At 42.4% G+C, this 24521-nt stretch overlaps 2 protein-coding genes across 2 annotated transcripts; both read left to right on the top strand.

The window, feature by feature from the left end:
* Positions 1 to 5491: 5491 nt before the first annotated feature.
* Positions 5492 to 13284, top strand: LOC120017627 (DNA-directed RNA polymerases I and III subunit RPAC1-like). Its single transcript, XM_038960510.1, has 9 exons — positions 5492 to 5581; positions 5788 to 5859; positions 5971 to 6078; positions 6164 to 6296; positions 6422 to 6541; positions 10785 to 10937; positions 11284 to 11433; positions 12140 to 12256; positions 12497 to 13284. Exons 1-9 carry the CDS (start codon positions 5510 to 5512, stop codon positions 12613 to 12615), a joined length of 1044 nt encoding a protein of 347 aa, XP_038816438.1. The 5' UTR covers positions 5492 to 5509; the 3' UTR covers positions 12616 to 13284.
* A 1197-nt stretch (positions 13285 to 14481) lies between these two features.
* Positions 14482 to 20492, top strand: LOC120017626 (F-box only protein 28-like). Its single transcript, XM_038960509.1, has 5 exons — positions 14482 to 14720; positions 15617 to 15726; positions 16499 to 16637; positions 17067 to 17262; positions 17425 to 20492. The coding sequence occupies exons 1-5, from the start codon at positions 14532 to 14534 to the stop codon at positions 17916 to 17918; spliced, it is 1128 nt and encodes a 375-aa protein (XP_038816437.1). The 5' UTR covers positions 14482 to 14531; the 3' UTR covers positions 17919 to 20492.
* Positions 20493 to 24521: the final 4029 nt, after the last annotated feature.

The raw sequence follows: 24521 nt of genomic DNA, 5'->3' as shown, positions 1-24521 counted from the left end.
TGTAAGGATTGGAGAGAAAGAGGAGTGTCTTAAGTGGGATGTATATAAACTGTGATGTCTGAAATGTTTTGCTGTCTGATTTCAGCTGTACAGAACCTTTGGGAAGAATAAGCTTGGTTAAAGCTTCTCTAGTGTCCGTGGGTTATTTACTCTGAAAACTAAGAACCTAACAGTATGTATAGTGCGTATGTTATCGTGTGTGTTTGTGTGTGTGTGTGTGTGTGTATGTGTGTGTGTGTGTGTGTGTGTGTTTGTGTGTGTATGCATGTGTCTGTGCCAATGTTTGTGTTGCTTCACAGTCCCCGCTGTTCCATAAGGTGTTTTTTAATGTGTTTTTAAATCTAATTTTACTGCTTGCGTCAGTTACTTGATGTGGAATAGAGTTCCATGTAGTCATGGCTCTATGTAGTACTGTGTGCCTCCCATAGTCTGTTCTGGACTTGGGGACAGTGAAGAGACCTCTTGTGGCATGTCTTGTGGGGTATGTATGGGTGTCCGAGCTGTGTTCCAGTAGTTTAGACAGACAGCTCGGTGCATTCAACATGTCAATACCTCTCATAAATAAAAGTAGCGATGAAGTCAATCTCTCCTCAACTTTCAGCCAGGAGAGATTGACATGCATATTATTAGTATTAGCTCTCTGTGTACATCCAAAGGCCAGCCATGCTCCCTGTTCTGAGCCAATTGCAATTTTCCTAAGTCCTTTTTTTGGCACCTGACCACACGACTAAACAGTAGTCAATGTGCGACAAAACTAGGGCCTGTAGGACCTGCCTTGTTGACAGTGTTGTTAAGCAGGCAGAGCATCGCTTTATTATAAACAGATTTCTCCCCATCTTAGCTACTACAGCATCAATATGTTTTGACCATGACAGTTTACAATCTAGTGTTACTCCAAGCAGTTTAGTCATCTCAACTTGCTCAATTTCCACATTATTTATTAGAGGATTTAGTTGAGGTTTAGGGTTTAGTGAGTGTTTTGTTCCAAATAGAATGCTTTAAGTTTTAGAAATATTTAGGGCTAACTTATTCCTTGCAACCCACTCTGAAACTAACTGCAGCTCTTTGTTGAGTGTTGCAGTCATTTCAGTCGCTGTAGTAGCTAACGTGTATAGTGTTGAATCATCTGCATACATAGAAACTCTGGCTTTACTCAAAGTCAGTGGCATGTCGTTAGTAAAAAATGAAAAAAGCAAGGGGCCTAAACAGCTACCCCGGGGAATTCCTGATTCTAACTGGATTATATTTGATAGGCTTCCATTAAAGAACACCCTATGTGTTCTGTTAGACAAGTAACTCTTTATCCACATTATGGCAGGGGGAGTAAAGCCATAACACATACGTTCTTCCAGCAGCAGACTATGATCAATAATGTCAAAAGCTGCACTGAAGTCTAACAAGACAGCCCCCACAATAATTGTATCATTAATTTCTCTCAGCCAATCAACAGTCATTTGTGTAAGTGCTGTGCTTGTTGAGTGTCCTTCCCTATAAGCATGCTGAAATTCTGTTGTCAATTTGTTTACTGTAAAATAGCATTGTATCTGGTCAAACACAATTTTTTCCAGAAGTTTACTAAGGGTTGGTAACAGGCTGATTGGTTGGCTATTTGAGCCAGTAAAGGGGACTTTACTATTCTTGGATAGTGGAATGACTTTAGCTTCCCTCCAGGCCTGAGGGCACATGCTCTCTAGTAGACTTAAATTGAAGATGTGGCAAATAGCAGTGGCAATATTGTCTGCTATTATCCTCAGTAATGTGTTGTTGCCTACCCTTACCACCTGGGGGCGGCCTGTCAGGAAGTCCAGGATCCAGTTGCAGAAGAGGGAGGGGTTTAGTCCCAGGGTCCTTAGCTTAGTGATGAGCTTTGCGGGCACTATGGTGTTGAACGCTGAGCTGTAGTCAATGAACAGCATTCTCACATAGGTGTTCTTTTTGTCGAGGTGGAAAAAGGCAGTGTGGAGTGCGATTGAGAATGCGTCATCTGTGGATCTGTTAGGGCGGTATGCGAATTGGAGTGGGTCTAGGGTTTCCAGCATTATGGTGTTTATGTGAGCATTGATCTGCCTTTCAAAGCACTTCATGGCTACCGACGTGAGTGTTACGTGCGGTAATCATTTATGCAGGTTACCTTCGCTTTCTTGGGCACAGGGACTATGCTGGTCTGTTTGAAACATGTAGGTATTACAGACTCGGTCAGGGAGAGGTTGAAAATGTCAGTGAAGACACTTGCCAGTTGGTCCTCGCATGCTTTGAGTGCACGTCCTGGTAATCCGTCTGGCCACGCGGCTTTGTGAATGTTGGCCTGAATCCCGGAACATATTCCAGTCTGTGCTAGCAAAACAGTCCTAGCATTCGCATCATCGGACCACTTCCATATTGAGCGAGTCACTGGTACTTCCTGCTTTAGTTTTTGCTTGTAAGCAGGAATCAATAGGATAGAATTATGGTCAGATTTACCAAATGGAGGGCGAGGGAGAACTTCGTATACGTCTCTGTGTGTGGAGTAAATGTGGTCTAGAGTTTTTTTCCTCTGGTTGCACATGTGACATGCTGGTAGAAATTAGGTAAAATGGATTTAAGTTTGCTTGTATTAAAGTCCCCGGCCAATACGAGCCCCGCTTCTGGGTGAGCATTTTCTTGCTTGCTTATGGCCTTATACAGATCGTTGAGTGCGGTCTTACTGCCAGCATCGGTTTATGGTGGTAAATAGACGGCTACGAATAATATAGATGAAAACTCTCTTGGTAGATAGTGTGGTCTACAGCTTATCATTAGGTATTCTACCTCAGGCGAGCAATACCTCAAGACTTCTTTAATATTAGACATCGCGCACCAGCAGTTAATGACAAACAGACACACACCAACGCCCCTCGTCTTACCAGACATAGCTGCTCTGTCCTGCCGATGCATGGAGAAGCCAGCCAGCTCTATATTATCCGTGTCGTTGTTCAGCCACGTCTCGGTGAAACATAAGATATTACAGTTTTAAATGTCCTGTTGGTAGGATTGTCTTAATCGTAAATCGTCCTGTTTGTTTTCCAATGATTGCACGTTGGCCAATAATACGGAGGGTAGTGGAGGTTACCTACTCGTTGGCGAATTCTTACAAGGCACCCCGCCCTCCTCCCCCTTTTCGTCCATCTTTTCTTCAGGTTGATGACGGGGATTTGGGCCTTGTCTTGACAAAGCAGTATATCCTTCACGTCGGACTCATTAAAGAAAAATCTTTGTCCAGTTTGAGGTGAGTAATCGCTGTTCTGATGTCCAGAAGCTCTTTTCGGTCGTAAGAGATGGTAGCAGCAACATTATGTACAAAATGAGTTACAAACAATGCGAAAAAACAAACAAAATAGCACAGTTGGTTAGGAGCCCGTAAAATGGCCACCATCCCCTCCGGCGCCATTATCACAGAGTAGACTTATTAGAGTGATAGAATCCAGAATATAAATTGGTGGTGTGTATAGACAGTAAATAATTTGGAAGAAAATGGTATGTACAGTAGTAGGTATATTAGGATGAGCTATTTCTAGAATACAGAGTCATACCAAAGAATGTAAAAATGGGACCTGATGCGGCTCTGCTTGGCACTCAGCCTTAAGGAGATAGATTGAGGGTAAGGCCCTGCGATAGACTAGCGTCCTGTGCAGGGGGTGTACTTGTACATCAAGCTGCCTCAGTCTACGGAAACATTAGATAGGCTCCTGCCCTATTAGCTGTTCCGGCTCGCTCAAGCCAAAGCTTGTGCAAGGCTACTTAGGTCAAGAATACATTATATACATACACAGTGAGTAAACAACAGTATGTAAACAGAATGTGAGGTGACCAGCGTTCAATGACTATGTACATGGGGCAGTAGGTGTGTATGTATAAGTGTGTAGTCTGTTTAAATACAGATGGAAAAGCAGGTGTACTCGCATGTCCCACAAGTAGAGGTTGGGCCACACCTTGTCTCCGTGCCTACATGAGCTCTGGGCTGAATGTAACACTTCCTCCAGGTCCTCCAGAGGTGGAGGCTCACCTCACATTTGGCTCACATACACACCTCTGCCCAGAGTCACATGACCCTGACACACCTGACACACAACCCACTAGCTCACCTGTCTTGCTGGACACAGCACCTGAAGCTCCCTCATTGTAAAGCCTGAACATAAACAGTGTAACGTTAGTCCTCACCTCATACATGCCTTGAACATAAACAGACATAGACCATTACCTCCTCACTGCAAACTCTCACTAGGCACACTTGTTTTTGCTTGCCTGGTGTGCAGAGATTTTAAACATGCCTTTGACAGCAAGTGACTGACATGAACAGTTGGAACAGTTGGTACAGATGGAACAGTTGAAACAGTTGGTACAGATGGAATAGTTGAAACAGTTGAAACAGATGGAACAGATGGAACAGTTGGAACAGATGGAACAGTTGAAACAGTTGGCACAGATGGCACAGATGGCACAGATGGAACAGTTGAAACAGATGGAACAGTTGAAACAGATGGAACAGTTTGCGGTGTTGACAAAATGTATAATGTACATACCCCCTCTATTGGAGATTGAACCACAATGGTGCATAATGTCTGCAGGATTGAATTAAGGGAAAAATGCTACTCAAGGCTACTAGAACCCTACTAAATCACTGGCTGTATAAAGTAGAATTCACAATTCACAAATCTACAAATTTCAGGGGTACTTGAATGAAGAGAGACAGTCTAAAACTAATTTAGGCTCGCAATAGGGACATCACAAGGATCCTGGATAGCACGGACACTGACGTTTGAGAGCACCAGAAGAGGTAAAGAGGTGGAGCTGGAGATGGGAGGATTGTGGCGGAAGTGGATGTCGAGTGTAAAACGAGAAGCGGGTCGAGTGGCGTTGGAGAAGAGGAATGGAGAACAGTAGTATCAAAGAATGGAATTTTTTAAAATGAAGTGTTGAAAACTGAAGGGGATGATAAATGTATGTCAGACAAGGATTAGTTTCTTAATGGGATGCACATTTTTTTATAAGGATGATAGTGAATACCTCCCTTTCATGTAAATCTAGGATATATGAGATACCAAGTAAGAGCTTTGTCCCAAAACCACTGCAATGCAAAAACTGCAAAATATTTGGTCATGTTTCAAATGTGTGCACAAGAAGGAGTATAAGGATGATCGGAGTGAAGAACAGCCATGTTGCAATTGTGGTGGGGATCATGACCCAGAGTTTGTGGAGCGGAAGAGGCTGGTCGGAGGAGCTATAGGAGGACGGGCTTATTGTAATGGCTGGAATAGGCTCCTGAGCCTGTGTAGGGATCTAACACGTATTATTTATGTTAACAGTAGAGGCAAGGAGCATGTTGAGTGACTTTCTGGTAGTCAGTATTTTAATCCACATAATTTTTGGGATCTTTTATTTTCATCCAGCACAGTAGGTGGCGGCAATACAACTTTTGGATGTAGTCTGCCGTAAAACCCCAACGAAGGAGAATAAACCCAAAGCTTGTGACGTATATGAAAACATTGGCAAAATGGCAGCGACCATGAGAAACGTGGATGAAATTCGGGATAGAGTAATATTAGGTGAATTTGATGTAAAAAATGTAAGTGGTGTAAAATTATCCATTAAAAACAAATATGAGATGCTGTCTATGACCAGAATATGTGGGCAGGTATTCATGGAATAAACGGGTGGGCATGTTAGCTAACAACGTCATAATGTGCAGCTAACGAGTTAGCTAGTACAGTAGAAAATACAACACCGTTCTCACGCAGTTTTGTCATAAAAAGTATTTCCTGTATTTGATAGGTTCATACAACCGATTACCCTGGCAATTATCCAGGCTACGATGATACATGGAGCTTGCAGAAATTCCAAAAGGTAACGTTAGCTAGCGAACAGAAACAACGTTATGCTGTCCAGATTTTACATTCAGATCTGTTGCGTGGAATGCCCATATATACACATTACACTATAATATATCTATTGCAGAATTTCAGAATCGACGTGGTGCAAATGGATGAGACTTCTCTGGAGTTCGACATGGTGGGCATAGATGCAGCTATCGCCAATGCCTTTCGACGGATATTACTCGCAGAGGTAGCTTCTACTTAGATAGCATCCTGCCAATGTCCGTGTTTGATGGCACAGAACAAATAACATGTATTAATCCGCCCTCTCCTAGGTCCCTACTATGGCTGTCGAGAAGGTGTTCATTTACAACAACACATCCATAATTCAGGATGAGATCCTTGCCCACAGGCTGGGCTTGATCCCTATTAAGGGTGACCCACGATTGTTTGAGTACAGAAACGCAGGTACGTTTATACTGCTGACCTTCCTGTCCCCACTGACAATGGCCAAACAAAGTGTCATGTAGAGGGCCACCACCAGCTACATCAGTTTTGTTTGTACAAGTTTAAGTAATTTGTGCTTTTCTCAGGGGATGAGGAAGGCACAGAAATAGACACAATTCAACTTCAACTGAAGATCAAATGCACCAGGAACCTCAGAGCCACCAAAGACTCTGCTGACCCCCAGGAACTTTACCTGAACCACATGGGTAGGTAAGGCCATGGACACACTGGGAGTTTGTGTCCAAGAATGGGAGTGGGAGTCATCCATTGCCGGATTAATGACAATGGAGATGTATGTACGACAAACAAACACAAATGGTATGTCGTTTTACATATGTAACTCTTATGGAAAAGTATGGTAGAGATGAGTTGTACTTTTGGCTGTGGAAAAAATTGTCAATCATGTACGTCATATATTATTTTATCCGTGTTCATGTGTCTAAGAGTGGCCACAGTCTTATGAGAAGCTGAACATAATTTTCTCATGACTTCAGATTCAGTGTTTACAAGTCACATGTTCAGGGTTGCAGGTGTGATTGCAGAGTACAGTGAAAATAATATGCTCCGAGCTTCAACATGCAGGACTAACTGAAATACAATAATGAAAATATAATAAACATTACATGAACTGGAGCCGGAAGAAATGGCAGCCGTTTTATGGGCGCGTAGCCAATTGTGCTATTATGTGTTTTTTTCATGTTATTTGTAACTTATTTTGTACATAATGTTTCTGCCACCGTATCTTACTGCAAAAAAGAGCTTCTGGATATCAAGACAGCGATCACTCACCTCGGATTAGACAAAGATTTCACTCACAGGATGTACTTCAGACACCCGATAAGGCCGATATCCCCGTCATTGGCAGGAGAAAGAGACGCTGGTATAGAGGACACAGGGCGGGGTGCCTTGTAAGGATCTGCCATTGGCGAGTGGGAAATCTGCCTTTACCATCAATATTACTTGCCAACGTACAATCATTGGACAATAAATTAGACGAGGTACGATCATGAATATCCTACCAATGGGACATTAAAAAAAGAATATCTTATGTTTCACTGAATCGTGGCTGAATGACGGCAGGGTAGCCTAGTCGTTAGAGCATTGGACTAGTAACCGAAAGGTTGCAAGATTGAATCCCCGAGCTGACAAGGTATACATCTGTCGTTCTGCCCCTGAACAAGGCAGTTAACCCACTGTTCCAAGGCCGTCATTGAAAATAAGAATTTGTTCTTAAACTGACTTGCCTAGTTAAATAAAGGTAAAAGAAAAAATTACGACATTCAGCTGGCAGGATATACACTGCACCGGCTAGATAGAACAGCACGCTCCGGTAAAACGAGGTTGCGGTCTGTGTATATTTGTAAACAACAGCTGGTGCACGAAATCTAAGGAAGTCTCTATACTCGCCTGAAGTAGAGTATCTCATGATAAGCTGTATACCACACTATTTGAAAAGAGAGTTTTCATCTATATTTTACATGGCTGTTAACTTACCACCACAGACGGATGCTGGCACTAAGACCACACTCAGTCAGCTGTATAAGGAAATAAGCAAACAGGAAAACGCCCACCCAGAGGCGGCACTCCTAGTGGCCGGGGACTTTAATGCAGGAAAACTGAAATCAGTCTTACCTAATTTCTATCAAGATGTTAAATGTGCAACCAGAGAAAAAAAAAACTAGACCACCTTTACACAGAGACGTATACAAAGCTCTCCCTCGCCCGCCATTTGGCAAATCTGACCATAATTCCATCTTCCTGATTCCTACTTACAAGAAAAAGCTAAAGCGGGAAGCACCAGTGACTCAGTCATTAAAGAAGTGGTCAGATGATGCGGATGCTAAGCTACAGGACTGTTTTGCTAGCACAGACTGGAATATGTTCCGGGATTCCTCAGATGGCATTGAGGAGTACACCACATCAGTTACTGGCTTCATCAATAAGTGCATCGATGACGTCGTCCCCACAGTGACTGTACGTACATACCCCAACCAGAAACCATGGATTACAGGCAACATCCGCACTGAGCTAAAGGTTAGAGCTGCCGCCTTCAAGAAGCGGGACTCTAACCTGTACACTTATAAGAAATCCCGCTACGCCCTCAGACGAACCATCAAACAGGCAAAGTGCCAATACAGGACTAAGATTGAATCGTACTACACCGCCGGCTCCGATGCTCGTCTTATGTGGCAGGGCCTGCAAACTATTAGACTAGCAGACTACAAAGGGAAGCACAGCCGCAAACTGCCCAGTGACGCAAGCCTATCAGATGAGCTAAATCACTTCTTTGCACGCTTCGAGGCAAGCAACACTGAGGCATGCATGAGAGCATCAGCTGTTCTGGACAACTGTGTGATCACGCTCTCCGTAGCCAACGTGCGGAAGACCTTTAAACAGGTCAACATTCACAAGGCCGCTGGGCCAGACGGATTACCAGGCCGGGTGCTCTGGGCATGTGCTGACCAACTGGCAGGTGTCTTCACTGACATTTTCAACGTGTCCCTGATTGAGTCTGTAATACCAACATGTTTCAAGCAGACCACCCTGTGCCCAAGAACACTAAGGTAACCTGCCTAAATGACTACAGACCCGTAGCACTCCCGTACGTAGCCATGAAGTGCTTTGAAAGGCTGGTCATGGTTCACATTAACACCATTATCCCACAAACCCTAGATCACTCCAATTCACATACCGCTCTAACAGATCCACACATGATGCAATCTCTAATGCACTCCACACTGCCCTTTCCCGCCTGGACAAAAGGAACACCTACGTGAGAATGCTATTTATTGACTACAACTCAGTGTTCAACACCATAGTGCCCTCAAAGCTCATCACTAAGCTAAGGATCCTGGGACTAAACACTGCAACTGGATCCTGGGCTTCTTGATAGGCCGCCCCCAGGTGGTAAGTGTAGGTAACAACACATCTGCCACGCTGATCCTCAACACTGGAGCCCCTCGGGTGCGTGCTCAGTCCCCTCCTGTACTCCCTGTTCACCCACGACTGCATGGTTAGGCACGACTCCAACACCATCATTACGTTTGCAGATGACACAACAGTGGTAGGCCTGATCACTGACAATGACGAGACAGCCTATAGGGAGGAGGTCAGAGACCTGGCCGGGTGGTGCCAGAATAACAACCTATCCCTCAAGACAAAGGAAATGATTGTGGACTACAGGAAAAGGAGGACTGAGCACGCCCCCATTCTCATCGACGGGGCCGTAGTGGAGCAGGTTGAGAGCTTCAAGTTCTTTGGTGTCCACATCACCAACAAACTATCATAGTCCAAACACACCAAGACAGTTGTGAAGAGGGCACGACAAGCCTATTCCCCCTCAGGAAACTAAAAAGATTTGGCATGGGTCCTCAGATCCTCAAAAGGTTCTACAGCTGCAACATTGAGAGCATCCTGACAGGTTGCATCACTGCCTGGTACGGCAACTGCTCAGCCTCCGACCGCAAGACCCTACAGTACATGACTGGGGCTAACCCGCCTACCATCCAGGACCTCTATACCAGGTGGTGTCAAAGGAAGGCCCTAAAAATTGTCAAAGACTCCAGACACTCCAGTCACAGACTGTTCTCTCTGCTACCGCATGGCAAGCGGTACCGGAGCACCAAGTCTAGGACCGAAATGATTCTCAAAAGCTTTTACCCCCAAGCCATAAGACTCCTGAATAGGTAATCAAATGGCTACCCGGACTATGCATTGTGTTCACCCCCCCACCGGTTAGTCGGGCTGTTACCTCAAATATCCCGACTAACCGGTGCACCCGCACATTGACTCTGTACCGGTACCACCTGTATATAGCCTCGCTACTGTTTTTTTATTTATTTTTATTACTTATCTATTGTTGACCTAATAACTATTTCTTACTTAACTGCTCTGTTGGTTAAGGGCGTGTAAGTAAGCATTTCACTAAGGTTGATGTTCACTAATACCTGTTGTATTCGGAGCACGTGACAAATAAACTTTGATTTGATTTGACATTAAACAGTCCATCCAGGATTCCGCAAATCTGCAACCACATTTTTTGCTACATCAATTCCCTGCATATTATGCGAGGGCTAGACCAATCACCACACTATTTACAAATAAAACAGTCAAATCAATGCAATATTTTAGCATAAAACGGACCCCTCACCGCAGAACAAAAAGAGAGCAATTTCAAACAATCACCGCACATTTACTGTGTAATATCAAGCCAAACGTCAACCAACTTTTTCCCTCGTGACTGCATTTTCGCGACAAATTCGGAAAAATTATTGCATATTGCCATGCAAAATGTAAGAATTGCCTCAGCAAAATCAAGCATTTTTGCCTGAAAATATCACATAAAATCTGAAATTTTATACATATTCTCATTAAAGTGAATAATTCAACCTTTTCTAGTCTGTGCAGAGGTGCCTCTTTAACCTGTAATGTCTTTGATTTTTTCCTCAGTGTACTCCAAGGACATGAAGTGGGTCCCTATTGGGAACCAAGCTGATGTGTTTGCAGATATCGACATCGGTCCAGTACATGGGGACATCCTTCTGGCACAGCTCCGGCCTGGACAGGAGCTGGATATAGTCATGCACTGCGTGAAAGGCATTGGTGAGAGGACTTTCTCTGAAAAATGTGATAAAGTCTGCACAATGGCAATCTCAGACTACAGTTAACCTAAAGCTTTCTCAATCCCTGTAACCAATGAAGTAATGGTAAAAAATATATAACAGGTGGGTGTTTGCTATCTGGGGTGATTTAAGTTATGCTTCCTATAGTTTCAATGCATTTCTTCGTGAGAGATGGGTTAATGCTTCTGCAAAATAAAAAAGTGTTTACGTTAATATACCCTCACTACACCATTGCCTGCAACTACAGCTCTCCGTCAAATGATGTTGAAATGAGTGATCGCTTTCTTTCCTGTTCTGATGGCTCAATCCTATGCTCTATTTTCCAGGTCAAGACCACGCCAAGTTTTCACCTGTGGCTACAGCCAGTTACAGACTCCTTCCTGAGATCACACTAATGGAAACAGTGGAGGGGGAGAAAGCGGAGCGACTAAAACGCTGCTTCTCCCCTGGAGTCATTGAGGTGGAGAACCATGGGGGTAAAACAGTAGCTATAACATTTTGAAGCATTATGTCAGGATGGCTGAGGGGTTTAGTGCACTGAGTTCAGGTCGTAGTCTCCCCTGGAGGCGTGGGTTCGAATCCCACTTCTGAAAACAACCTTTATGGACAGCAGGTAGCCTAGCGGTTACAGCATTGGGCCAGGAACTGAAAGGTCGCTAGTTCGAATCCCAGAGCCGACAAGGTGAAAAATGTCGATATGCCCTTGAGCAAGGCACTTAGCCCTAATTGCTCCAGAGTCGCCATGACCTCACTCTCTTAGGGTGTCTCAGGGGGAGTTGGGATATGCAACAACAAAAAATGCTTTATTTCACACAAGTATAATAAGCACTTGTACATGTGTAAAACAGGACAAATATAAGCACCCACCAAATTATTATTAAAGTGTACTTACACTGTAGCTATTTATGATCCATGTAGCTTATAATCCCACTTCTGAAAACAACATTTATGGGCGGCAGGTAGCCTAGTGGTTAGAGCGTTGGGCCAGTAACCGAAAGGTTGTTGAATCGAATCCCTGAGCTGACAAGGTAAAAATCTGTTGTTCTGCCACTGAACAAGGCAGTTAACACACTGTTCCCTGGTAGGTTGTCATTGTAAATAAGAATTTGTTCTGAACTGACTTGCCTAGTTAAATAAAGGTTAATTTTATAATTTAAAAGTATTTTTAATCTTCTGTCCCAGGAAAGGTTGTTGCCAAGGTGGTGAACAGTCGCTTAGATACCTGCAGTAGGGAGGTTCTCCGACATGACGACCTCAAGAACGCTGTGAAGCTTGCAAGAGTGCGGGACCATTTCATCTGTATGTACCCAGTGAATTTAGAAATCACTGTTTCCTGCTTGATGAATTTGTGAAATGTACAGTAATAATGTCTGGTGGTACAGTACATAGCCCATAACTGTTGTGTTGCACTGTAGAAGCTAATTGTTTGTTTTTCCTCAGTGATTATTTTACTTTTATAGTAGTATAGTTTGTAGTAGTATAGTTTGGCATTCTGCGCATGAGCACTCATCAATCCTGTGTTTCCTCTTTCCCATAAAGTTTCTGTAGAATCAACTGGCATCCTGGCACCTGATGTCTTGGTCACAGAGGCCATCAAAGTTCTCATGACCAAGTGTCGAAGATTCCTCAGTGAGCTCGACTCCACGGAGATGGAATAAGAGCAATTAAGTTGGACCACATGTAAATACCCACTACAGGGGTGAGACATTTGTGTTGAGTCTGTGTGCAACATGCTTTGGACCAGGAATGGGCAACTCTAGTCCTTGCTGCCTGAATGGTGTCATAATATTTTGTCCCATTTAACACCTGTTTCCAATAATCAACTAATGATATTCAGTTCAGAATGCAATTAGTTTAATCAGCTGTGTTTGCAAGGGATAGGGGAGAAAAGTGGGACACCACTCTGCCCCCAAGGTCTGAAGTTGCCCATCCCAGCTTTGGACAATAGAATACAATACCAGTTGGAATAAAAGCACCCTGTAGAAATGCTGAGGATGCTTTGTTTTTTATTACCATCCTATGTACCCAGCTTGAGATGGTTTGTCATCCCCAATAAGAATTGTGCCACTTATGTACTATATTTTGTATTGTAATGAATGTTTATGTCACTTGCAAATCCTTATGGCTCATGTCATTAGCCCATTTGTAGAGTTGTGCCTGAATTCCATCCTTTTAGGTAAAACCATTACAAGAAAATGTGTTTTTAGTATTTACTGAATGAAGAGGGTGGTAAGTCTTAAGCATATAGTACACAGCGAGGTGCAGTTATGTTTTGTGTACTGTATAGACTTGTGCGACAAAAGTAAAGCATATTACATTTTACTCTAGATGATGTTGCAAAGTCGGTGTGTATTTCCTATCCCCATCCGTTCTATTCCAAAGTGTGTACATTGTTTGATGGTGTCTTGAAACAAGATATGGTATGCATTGGGCCCAGTTTCCCGATAGCGATGTAACATGCGTTTCCCAAAACACTACGAGAGAACGTTCGCTAAGTGCGTCGTTACTGATCGAAATAAATTAAGCACTGCTTTCAGATCAGCGTTCTCCCTGTCACATATGGCTACAAATATTGAGGCGGCTTATTCTAATGCGTACCCTATAATAAAGCACTAAAGATTTGGCACATTGCGCGCACATGAAATACATTGAGGCAAATTACACTGCGCACACTTAGCTAAATACAACTATTGAATTCACATTCATTTTAGTTCACTATAATTCAAATATATAGGCACATGTGGCCTATACTGTATTTATCTTTAAATACAACTATTTTATTCACATTCATTTTAGTTCACTATAATTCAAATATATAGGCACATGTGGCCTATACTGTACTTATCTTTTAATAGTCATCTCGGTTTTCATTTGAAGCGTCTATCATTCGCTTGTATGCAAAGAAATGGGCGTCTTTGTATTTGGAAGGTCAAACGATGTTAGGCTACATATGAAATGTATTGAGACAAATTAGCCTACTGATCGTCGCAAAATATAAGTTAATTGATTGAACATTAAATGTATTTCAATATGATTGAAAATAGGCATATAGCCTACTGTATTTGTATTTTAATGCAGTCATCTTGGTTTTAATTTGAAGCATTTTTATACGTCTCTGGTTTGTATCAATTGAAAGACATTGGCAACTTTTTATTTTGTGCTCAACTTTGTTGTTTAGCGGTCACAGAGAGGGGGATAAACCACGTGATTCTATGTTTGGTGGAAATCTGTGTATTAAGTGGGCGAAAAGCATCGAACGACGCTGGAGCAAGTGTGGTCTGATGCAGGCGTTAGATTACGAACTTCTTCAAGTGCAACGTTAATAAAGATGGTTTTGGGAAACAACTCGGAGATGTAACGATGAATTTAGCCTTAACATGCCTTTGGGAAACCAGGCCTAGCGCTGGACACAGCTCTTTGCACGGACGACAGCAGCGACATAGACTGCTCTTGTTTTCTTTGCTCAAGTGAATTGAAATGGTTGTATACAATATTGCAAGACTTTCTTCGAGCACAGTTCAGAGAGAGAACGTTCCCTATAAAACGTCATTTCCCCTATCCGTGGCAAATTAAGATGGCGGCCGTTGTAGAAGGAGTAGAGCGAGGTTTTGAAGCCCTGGATTGCGACTCTGTGTTACCGAGATTGTCTACACCACCTCCGGATCAACCACACCAGAACAACCCGCTATTAGGACTTCCCATTGTGGCGATTGAGATGGTTTTCAATTTCCTGTCTTACGACGAAATCAGCCTCATACGCTTGGTGAGAGGGAACAAAAACAAACCACGAAGCAAATGGCAATGCGGCGTCTGGCTAATCTAGTTGTTGCTAGCTATGTCAGAGACGTTATCGGCTATCGTTATGTAGCTAGTGTGAGTAGCAAGTGAGGTTATTAGCTAGCTAATAAGTTCCTTCTCTAGTTAAGTCGTAACATGCATTGATTCACTGCTTATATGTTTGAACAAAATTGAATATCTTTCCCCACTCTGAATAATAATATGGTGCCGAACTATAGGACGTACTAAGCTAAGTTTATTTGCACCAGCTTTGTCAACAACACACCTGTTCCATTCCATTTCAGGTTGCTATATCGCGCTAGTAGGGGTCTCCTGGATGGAATTCGTGGCAAACTAGTCAAATGTATATTAACATGGGTATAATATTGCCTGTCTAATGAACTGTATTGGTATTTGTTTTCTATCTTGCTACATGTGTTAACATACTAGTGCTAGCTAGGTAACGTTTTCTTGTGTATTCTGTATGACCACAGTAACTAACGTTTGTTAGCTACACATTTTGAAGTTGGCATTTCTGCTATCCCGAGTGAATCAAGTATTTCCTTTCATTTACTTGCATCTGAAAGAAAGTGGTACAAGAGACCAATTTAACATTTTGATATCACTTTCAAAGGAATTTCAATGTGATATCAAAATAGTACATTTTCCAAGGAAACCAGAGAACTCGGTGGATGTTGGAGCTATGTCTGTGTCGAGGAGTAGGCTATTTTTCAGTTCCACGGCTTTGATCTGGCCACTTTGTTTGAGCATCACGGGCTGTAAGTGTCATGTAAGGGCATGGAGAGGTTGGCGGTGTTGTGAAAGACGAGTCCCAATAGCCACTAACTCAAACATACCTTCCCGCCCCTGTTCTTTTCCCAGGTATGCAAGCGCATGGACATGATCTGTCAGCGCATGCTGAACCAAGGCTTCCTCAAGGTGGAGCGCTACCACAGCCTGTGCCAGAGGCAGGTCAAAGCCCAGCTGCCAAGGTCAGTATCAACACCACTGGAGGCAGAGAATTATATAGTATGCTACTTGAATACAAGTGGGATGTTTTGCTAGGCCTATGCCCTGAAGCAAATCATTGAATAGGCCTACTGTGTAGTGGCAATGAAACCAGAAGTGCTGAATGGTTTGAGCTCTGTAGGAACCACAGATTGGTATAACGCACATTTGTGAAATCTGTAACTTTAATCCAAGCCCATGTTTTTCTCTCCTGGTAACAAGTGGATTATTTTGGGGTAATGAAATAATAAATACACTGAACAAAAATAGAAACTCAACATGTACTGTGGTTCATGAGCTGAAATGTAAATTAATCCCAGAAATGTTCCATATGGACAAAGCTTATTTCTCTTTAATTTTGTGCACACATTTGTTTATATCATGTTAGTAAGCATTTCTCCTTAGCCAAGATAATTCATCCACCTTGCATATCAAGAAGCTGATGAAACAGCATGATCATTACACAGGTGCACCTTGTGCTGGGAACAAACGGACCATTTAAATGTGCTACTCACCCCATTGTCAGAGGCACCAGTGTATTACAGAAGTGATTACCTCATGCCTCGAAGCTATGAAACACATTTACTGTATGTTTTTGTTGAATTGCTTCACCTCATTCTTTTATTCCAAATCACTCAGCATCTTCACTGTTGGATGATCCTTGGAAAGTGATCGTTGACTCATAAATGTTACTTGCATCATGAAGGTCTCTGTCTGGTCCAGTGTGTGTATTTAGTGAGTTTTGTGTTGTGGCAGGCGGGAGTCAGAGCGGAGGAACCACTCACTGGCCCGTCATGCTGACATCCTGGCTGCCGTAGAAACGCGCCTCTCCCTACTCAACATGACCTTCATGAAATATGTGGACTCAAATCTCTGCTGCTTCATCCCTGGCAAGGTACCTAGCTACATCCTCTGTAACCTACCAGTCACTATCTACCTGGCACAATATATGCCAATTTATAGAAGGAAATGTTAATTTCAGGTATTTTTGTGGTATTCTTTATTTATTTATTTTGTCAACAAGCTTTAGCTCTATTTGGCCACAAGATAGCACTCCTGCTCTTAGATTGACAATAGTTTAGGGAAATAATCTGGTCTAGGGAAATAATCTGGTCTGGGTAAATGATGAAAGCAGAATCTCAATTTAAAGTATTCTAATTTAAGTGGAAGACCAGTTCCATCCCAATATGATGATACTAGCTACTTCTTCAAACTTGCAAAGTCTTGGCCTCAACAACATAACACAAATTCTTAACATTCTAAGCCAAATGAGGTTTAGGATAAATTGTATAAGGTTCCCAGCATGTGACTGTCTTTCCCTAAGGTGATTGATGAGATCTACCGTGTGCTGCGCTATGTGAACTCTACACGCGCTCCCCAGCGAGCTCACGAGGTGCTGCAGGAGCTGCGGGACATCTCTTCCATGGCCATGGAGTACTTTGATGAAAAGATTGTCCCCATCCTGAAGAAGAGGCTTCCCGGGGCCGACCTGTCAGGGCGCCTCATCGGATCTTCCCCAGGTAATTGAAAACTACACTGACCTTTTATGGCCAATAAAGGTCTTGTAATGTACAGACGCCCATGTAACTTAGTCATGTTAATTTTATTCATAATATCTTTATTGTTCAGCTATCCATTTTAAGATTGTACATAAGATCATCGTTCTCTCTGCCTACCTTCAGTGGCCGGCCCCTCTACCTCCCTGACCACCATGTCCCTGCTGGCCAAGAACACGCCGTCGCGCTCTGAGATGACCAAGGTGCAACAGCAGGTGAAGGTGAATGGGGTGTCCATGACTGCGCTGCGGAGGGAGATGCAAGAGGTGCGCGTCAAGCAGCTGGAGCAGCAGAAGCAGCTGCAGGACCAGGAGCAGAAGCTGCTGGAGCAGACTCAGGTTATCGGGGAGCAGAATGCCCGGCTGGCTGAGCTGGAGCACAAGCTCAGGGAACTGATGGACAGTGCGGTGGGGGGAGGGGCCGGGCCAGCCGTAGCCTCCACCTCCTCGGCTTCTTCCTCAACAGGCTCAGCTGCCGTCGCCCCGTCTTCTGCTGCTGTCACCACGGCAGCCAGTGCCATGGCCGCAGCGGTGGAGACAGAGGGCAGCCCGCCCCTGAAACGCACCAGGAAGAGCTCAGACCACCTGCGTCAGTCCAAACGTCTGCGTAGCAAGAAATAGGACGCTCAATGTTATTTGGGGTTCAGTCTGATTGGACCTCCCATGTCCTGTGACATGATTTTAATTCTTATTGTTTGGAATGTCTTTAAGAAAGGGGGTCATGGTAAAGAAGTCTAGAGTCACTGTGTCCCTGGTGTTGTATCCCCCTTGTCATTGCCCTCTCAAATTCACACAAACTACACCATGGACATGTTTATGCTGATTAGACCAGCATATTTGGGCAAGAGTGCTGGTAGTCTCCACAGTTTAACCACTGACTCTCTAAAGCCACTAAGAATTTGCACATTAGTTGAAGGGTGAGGGTTAGGTTAAAGTCTAAAACACTCAATCTTTGTGTTCACTCTTGTCCATCAAGAAAAGTCAATCCACATTAGGGTTTCGGCTCCTAGTCAGGAGAGTCTTTGTGGTGAAGATGAGAAGTAATGAGCGCTTCTAATGTGCATTGCATAACCACTGTAAGGTTGACTTTGAGTGGGAAAAATGCATTGAAAATTTTGTCTAGACGAGATCACTTCGGGTGTTCTGCCGCTGAACAAATTTTGTTGACTCAAATAACTTTTTTTAGTTTAAGATTCTAATTGTTTTGTTCTGTCTGTTGCCAGGTTGGATTGCTTGAAAATATCCTTGCTCAATGTAGACCCCTGATAGGAATACCATCTTTTTTATTTTCTGAGACCGGCTAAATTAGTAGATTGTGTGAGATTTTGGCAATTACCATTTGTGTGCGTGCAGTTTAAGGTAGTTTACATGCTAGCTGTTCTGTTAGACTTCGTCATTACGCTAACGCTACTTTGCAATCGCTTCAAGAAACTATCTTTAACTTCAAACTGCACGCAGAGACATAAATCTTACACCATCCCTTTAAAAAAGGATTTGATTCCTGCCTTGGGGGGATATTACATTACTTGCCCTTCCCATCAAACATTTGGTGCAATAAAATGTATTTTTTTAATTAATTTTTTTAAAGGAAGTTATTCTCTATTTTTAATACTTAAGTTAACCCTCCCCTGTCCAAAAAATACCATCTTGCCCAGAGCAAATTGTTTATTTTAGTCTGGTTTTGTGAGATTTCACATAATGCAAAGGAGAGGTTTTTGAGGGGTTCCTGTTATAAGTGTTTAGTTGGTGAAAGGACACGCCGTTGATTTGAAATGCATTACTGTGTTCCACATGAACATGCTGTCTTTGGCACGCCCTGTTGAGTTGAAGACAGGCAGGCTAATGTGTAGATTGATCATGTAGCCGAGGTAGCGTCTCTAAAGCCATGGTGCCTGGGAAATAGAGGAAAGGGACTCTTTTTACATTAGGCAAAGGAAGGACTGCTATAGGAGCCCACAAGACTTATACTTTTCAGAGATCAATCATTTCCAATAAGTTCTGGCACATTCATTTTTCCTTCAGTGCTACAGTAATTTTGCTCCACCATTGACTTATGTTTTTTGAGATTACATTCATCGATCAAATGGCTGAAATTATGCTAGCTCAAATGCTAACCCCATGTTTATACTAGTCTGTGTAAAAGGTGAATTGTATACAGTCAAGTATCGGCTGTCTTTGGGGAAGATGAATCAAAGCTTTATGTAAGAAATTGAAATTACCACCTGAATCAATTGACCAGACTGGTGGGTCTGTCTTAGTAGTCAAAGGTAAATTTGCCACATAATGTCTCCACTCCAGTGTGTCATTTGCAGTTGTCATCTAGGTCAGCGTCTGTATATTAAACTTATTGTTATGCTATCTTTGTACACCAAAAAAGTTGAGTCCTATGTAACACCAAGATGAATCTGGCATTCAGATTTGCCAAAAAACTACAGTTGAGGTTTACCAATGATGTTTTAAGCCCTACTAAAGAAATTGTGAAAGGAGTTCAACTAAATGTGACAAGGATTTTAAGTCTTAGTTTTTTCCTTAATTGCTACAAAAAGTACATTTCTCTTGCACAACATCACCCTTCCCATTTTAAGATATTTTTGCACTCACGGTTCTCTTTTGCCTTGTGAGGTTTGGGGACACTCTTTTCACACCACTTTGACACAGCTACGACGGTATTGTTTTTCGTAGCTGATTAGAAGGGCATTTTTGCTAACTTTTTTCCCCCTACCCTTAACCTCAGTGTCCTAACATGCTACCTTAATTATCCTAACCTGTGTAAGTTCTCTTAACCTGCTACGAAAAAGTCACTTCTGGTCGTAGCTGTATCGAAGTGGAGTGAAAGGGTTTTTATTTTTTGTGAGGCTAGCTTGTGAGCCCATATTGCGGCTGGAAATTAGTTAAGAATGACCACTACTTGTGGCATAACTTTTGAGGCATACTGGGTAATGCAGTTCACAACTGAGTGGACTCAAGCGTGTATTATAAATGCACTGGGCAGGAAACACTTATCTAGTGGCTTAATTTGAGACTGCGTCTCAGTTTAGAAATGAGTGTACTGTAAACTTCATGTACTTCAAAAGTGTAGATTGCATTATTGTATGTATTGAGAAAAATCTTGCAAATTGGCCTATTTGGGGTTAACTGTATGGGTTGTTACACACATTACCGTTACAAATGAAGCATTAAAAGAAGTTAACATATCCAGATATTGTTGTGTGTTTAGTTTTGCATAAATTATTTATTTACTGTAATTTAAATGTGCTAATTCCTGACTGCATTGTGACAAAGCATGATCCATATGAGGAACATACAGTACCATTCAAAAGTTTGGACATTACTCATTCAAAGGTTTTTCTTTTATTGTAGAAGAATAGTGAAGACCTCAACTATGACATAACACATGTAGTAACCAAAAAAGTGTTAAACAAATCAAAATATATTTTTGATTCTTCAAGTATCCAGCCTTTGCCTTTGATAGTGTTGTAGACTCTTGGCATTCTCTCAATCAGCTTAATCTGGAATGCTTTTACCACAGTCTTGAAGGAGTTCCCACATATGCTGAACACTTGTTGGCTGCTTTTCCTTCACTCTGTGGTCCAACTCATCCCAAACCATCTCAATTGGGTTGAGGTCGGGTGCTTGTGGAGGCCAGGTTATCTGACGCAGCACTCCATCACTTCTTGGTCAAATAGCCCTTACACAGCCTGGCGGTGTGTTGGGTCATTGTCCTGTTGAAAAATAAATGATAGTCCCACTAAGCGCAAACCAGATGGGATGGCGTGTCACCAGAAAACTGTGGTAGCCATGCTGGTTAAGTGTGCCTTGAATTTGAAATAAATCATTGTCACCAGCAAAGCACCATCACACTTCCTCCTCCATGCTTTACGGTGGGAACCACACATGTGGAGATAATCTGTTCTCCTACTCTGCGTCTCACAAAGACACGGCGGTTGGAACCAAAAATCTCAAATATGGACTCATCAGACCAAAGGACAGATTTCCACCAGTCTAATGTCCATTGCTCGTGTTTCTTGGCCCAAGCAAGTCTCTTTTCATTGGAGTCCTTTAGTAGTGGTTTCTTTGCAGCAATTCGACCATGAAGGCCTGATTCACACGTTCTCCTCTGAACAGTTAATGTTGAGATGTGTCTGTTACTTGAACTCTGAAGCATTTATTTGGGCCACAATCTGAGGTGCAGTTAACTCTAATGAACTTATCCTCTGCAGCAGAGATAACTCTGGGTCTTCCTTTCCTGTGGCGGTCCTCATGAGAGCCAGTTTCATCATAGCGCTTGATGGTTTTTGCGACTGCACTTGAAGAAACGTTCAAATTTTCCAGATTGACTGACCTTCATGTCTTAAAGTAACGATGGACTGTCATTTCGCTTTGCTTATTTGAGCTGTTCTTGCCATAATATGGACTTGGTATTTTACCAAATAGGGCTATCTTCTGTATATCACCCCTACCATGGCACAACACAACTAATTGGCTAAAATGCATTAAGAAGGACAGAAATTCCACAAACTAACTTTTGACAAGGCACACCTGTTAATTGAAATGCATTCCAGGTGACTAACTCATGAAGCTGGTTGAAAGAATGCCAAGACTGTGCAAAGCTGTCATCAAGGCAAAGGGTGGCTACTTTGAAGAATCTCAAATATAAAATATATTTAGATTTGTTTAACACTTTTTTTCTTACTACATTATTCCATGTGTGTTATTTCATAGTTTTGATGTCTTCACTATTATTATACAATGTAGAAAATAGTACAATTAAAGAAAAACCCTTGAATGAGTGGGTGTGTCCAAACTTTTGACTGGTATTGTATGTGACATTTTCCTCAGGTATGGTTCTTCCTATCCATAACATTTTCATAAAGGGTAGCTGTAGTATGAGAACTAGTATCAGGTATTTTATCTGATGCAGATGTACAGTTGAAGTTGGAAGTTTACATACACCTTAGCCAAATACATTTAAACTCAAGTTTTTCACAATTTCTGACATTTAATCCTAGTAACAATTCCCTGTCTTAGGTCACTTAGGATCACCACTTTATTTTAAGAATGTGAAATGTCAGAATAATAGTAGAGAGAATGATTTATTTCAGCTTTTATTTCTTTCATCACATTCCCAGTGGGTCAGAAGTTTACACACACTCAATTAGTATTTGGTAGCATTGCCTTTAAATTGTTTAACTTGGGTCAAACGTTTCGGGTAGACTTCCACAAGCTTCCCACAATAACTTGGGTGAATTTTGGCCCATTCCTCCTGACAGAGCTGGTGTGACTGAGTCAGGTTTGTAGGCCTCCTTGCTCGCACATGCGTTTTCAGTTCTGCCCACAAATTTTCTATGGGATTGAGGTCAGGGCTTTGTGATGGCCACTCCAATACATTGACTTTGTTGTCCTTAAGCCATTTTGCCACAACTTTGGAAGTATGCTTGGGGTCATTGTCCATTTGGAAGACCCATTTGCGACCAAGCTTTAACTTCCTGACTGATGTCTTGAGATGTTGCTTCAGTATATCCACATCATTTTCCTTCCTCATGATGCCATCTATTTTGTGAAGTGCACCAGTCCCTCCTGCAGCAAAGCATCCCCACAACATGATGCTGCCACCCCCGTGCTTCACGGTTGGGATGGTGTTCTTCAGCTTGCAAGCCACCCCCTTTTTCCTCCAAACATAATGATGGTCATTATGGCCTAACAGTTCTATTTTTGTCTCATCAGACCAGAGGACATTTCTCCAAAAAGTACAATCTTTGTCCCCATGTGCAGTTGCAAACCGTAGTCTACCTTTTTTATGGCGGTTTTGGAGCAGTGGCCTCTTCCTTGCTGAACGGCCTTTCAGGTTATGTCGATATAGGACTCGCTTTACTCTGGATATAGATACTTTTGTTCCTGTTTCCTCCAGCATCTTCACAAGGTCCTTTGCTGTTGTTCTGGGGACCCACTGGGGAGTCAGGCCCAACCAATCAGAATGAGTTTTGTACCACAAAAGGGCTTTATTACAGACAGAAATACTCCTCAGTTTCATCAGCTGTCCGGGTGGCTGGTCTCAGACGATCCCGTAGGTGAAGAAGCCGGATATGGAGATCCTGGGCTGGCGTGGTTACACGTGGTCTGCAGTTGTGAAGCCGGATGAGACATCTATAGCATTGTGATGTGACAAAACTGCACATTTTAGAGTGGCCTTTTATTGTCCTCAGCACAAGGTGCACCTTGTGTAATGATCATGCTGTTTAATCAGCTTCTTGATATGCCACACATGTCAGGTGGATGGAATGTCTTAGCAAAGAGAAATTCTCACTAACAAACTTCTGCACAAAATTTTAAAGATAATGTCTGGGATGTTTTATTTCAGCTCATGAAACATGGGATCGACATATGTTGCGTTTATATTTTTGTTCAGTATAGTTTGTTGAAAACATGTAATCTAAGCCCGTAGTTTTTGTTGCTAAACGTTTAGCAACAAAACCCACCTATCTGAGAGAATGTCGAATTATCTGAGGCTTATTTGATCAAATGCAAGTTATGTCATGTTTAGGCTGTTAACGTGACAATATGTAACTTTTTGGGCGACCTGACCAAATTCACATATAAATGTGAGTTATAGATATTTCATTCCCGTTGAAAGCAAGTATAAGAAGCGGTAGATCTGTTCTATGTGTGCTATTTCTATGCTTCCCGTTCTGAAGTTTCATTTTTGCATCTTTTACTTTCGATTTTGTACACCAACTTCAAACAGCTGAATATGCAATATTTTTGGTTATGGAAAATATATTTCACAGCTGTTTAGATGGTACAATGATTGTCTACAAAATGACTGCTTGTTTTGTCACAAACTGGAATCTTAGCAACTTTAGTTCAAGTGTACTGATATAAGTGGATGCATGTTGCATTCCGGCAACTTAGAGAAAAATAACTTAGTTGTGCCTCTTCTTCTTCTATTGCGATTGCAAAATTTAATGTGCATCCCGCCAACTGTGAGGGATGGAAACAGGATTCCCCCCCTAGAACGGAACAAACTACCAAAAATGTAATAAACCAAATCAAACAAGGGGAGCCTGGGCGGGCCGTCTTCCAGCGCCAGTACCCCTTGCAAGTCTTCAGATGTCAAATCCTTAAATCCCAAAAACTGTTGTGCCGCAGCCACAATAATGTCCAGTCTTTGATACTTGAGCCGTATAGTTTAACTGCAGCAATGATGCCACAAAATCCACCTTTTTA

This window comes from Salvelinus namaycush, chromosome 22 (assembly GCF_016432855.1).
Source record: "Salvelinus namaycush isolate Seneca chromosome 22, SaNama_1.0, whole genome shotgun sequence".
In the NCBI taxonomy this organism is placed as follows: Eukaryota; Metazoa; Chordata; class Actinopteri; order Salmoniformes; family Salmonidae; genus Salvelinus; species Salvelinus namaycush.
This window is presented reverse-complemented; position numbering and strand designations above follow the sequence as displayed.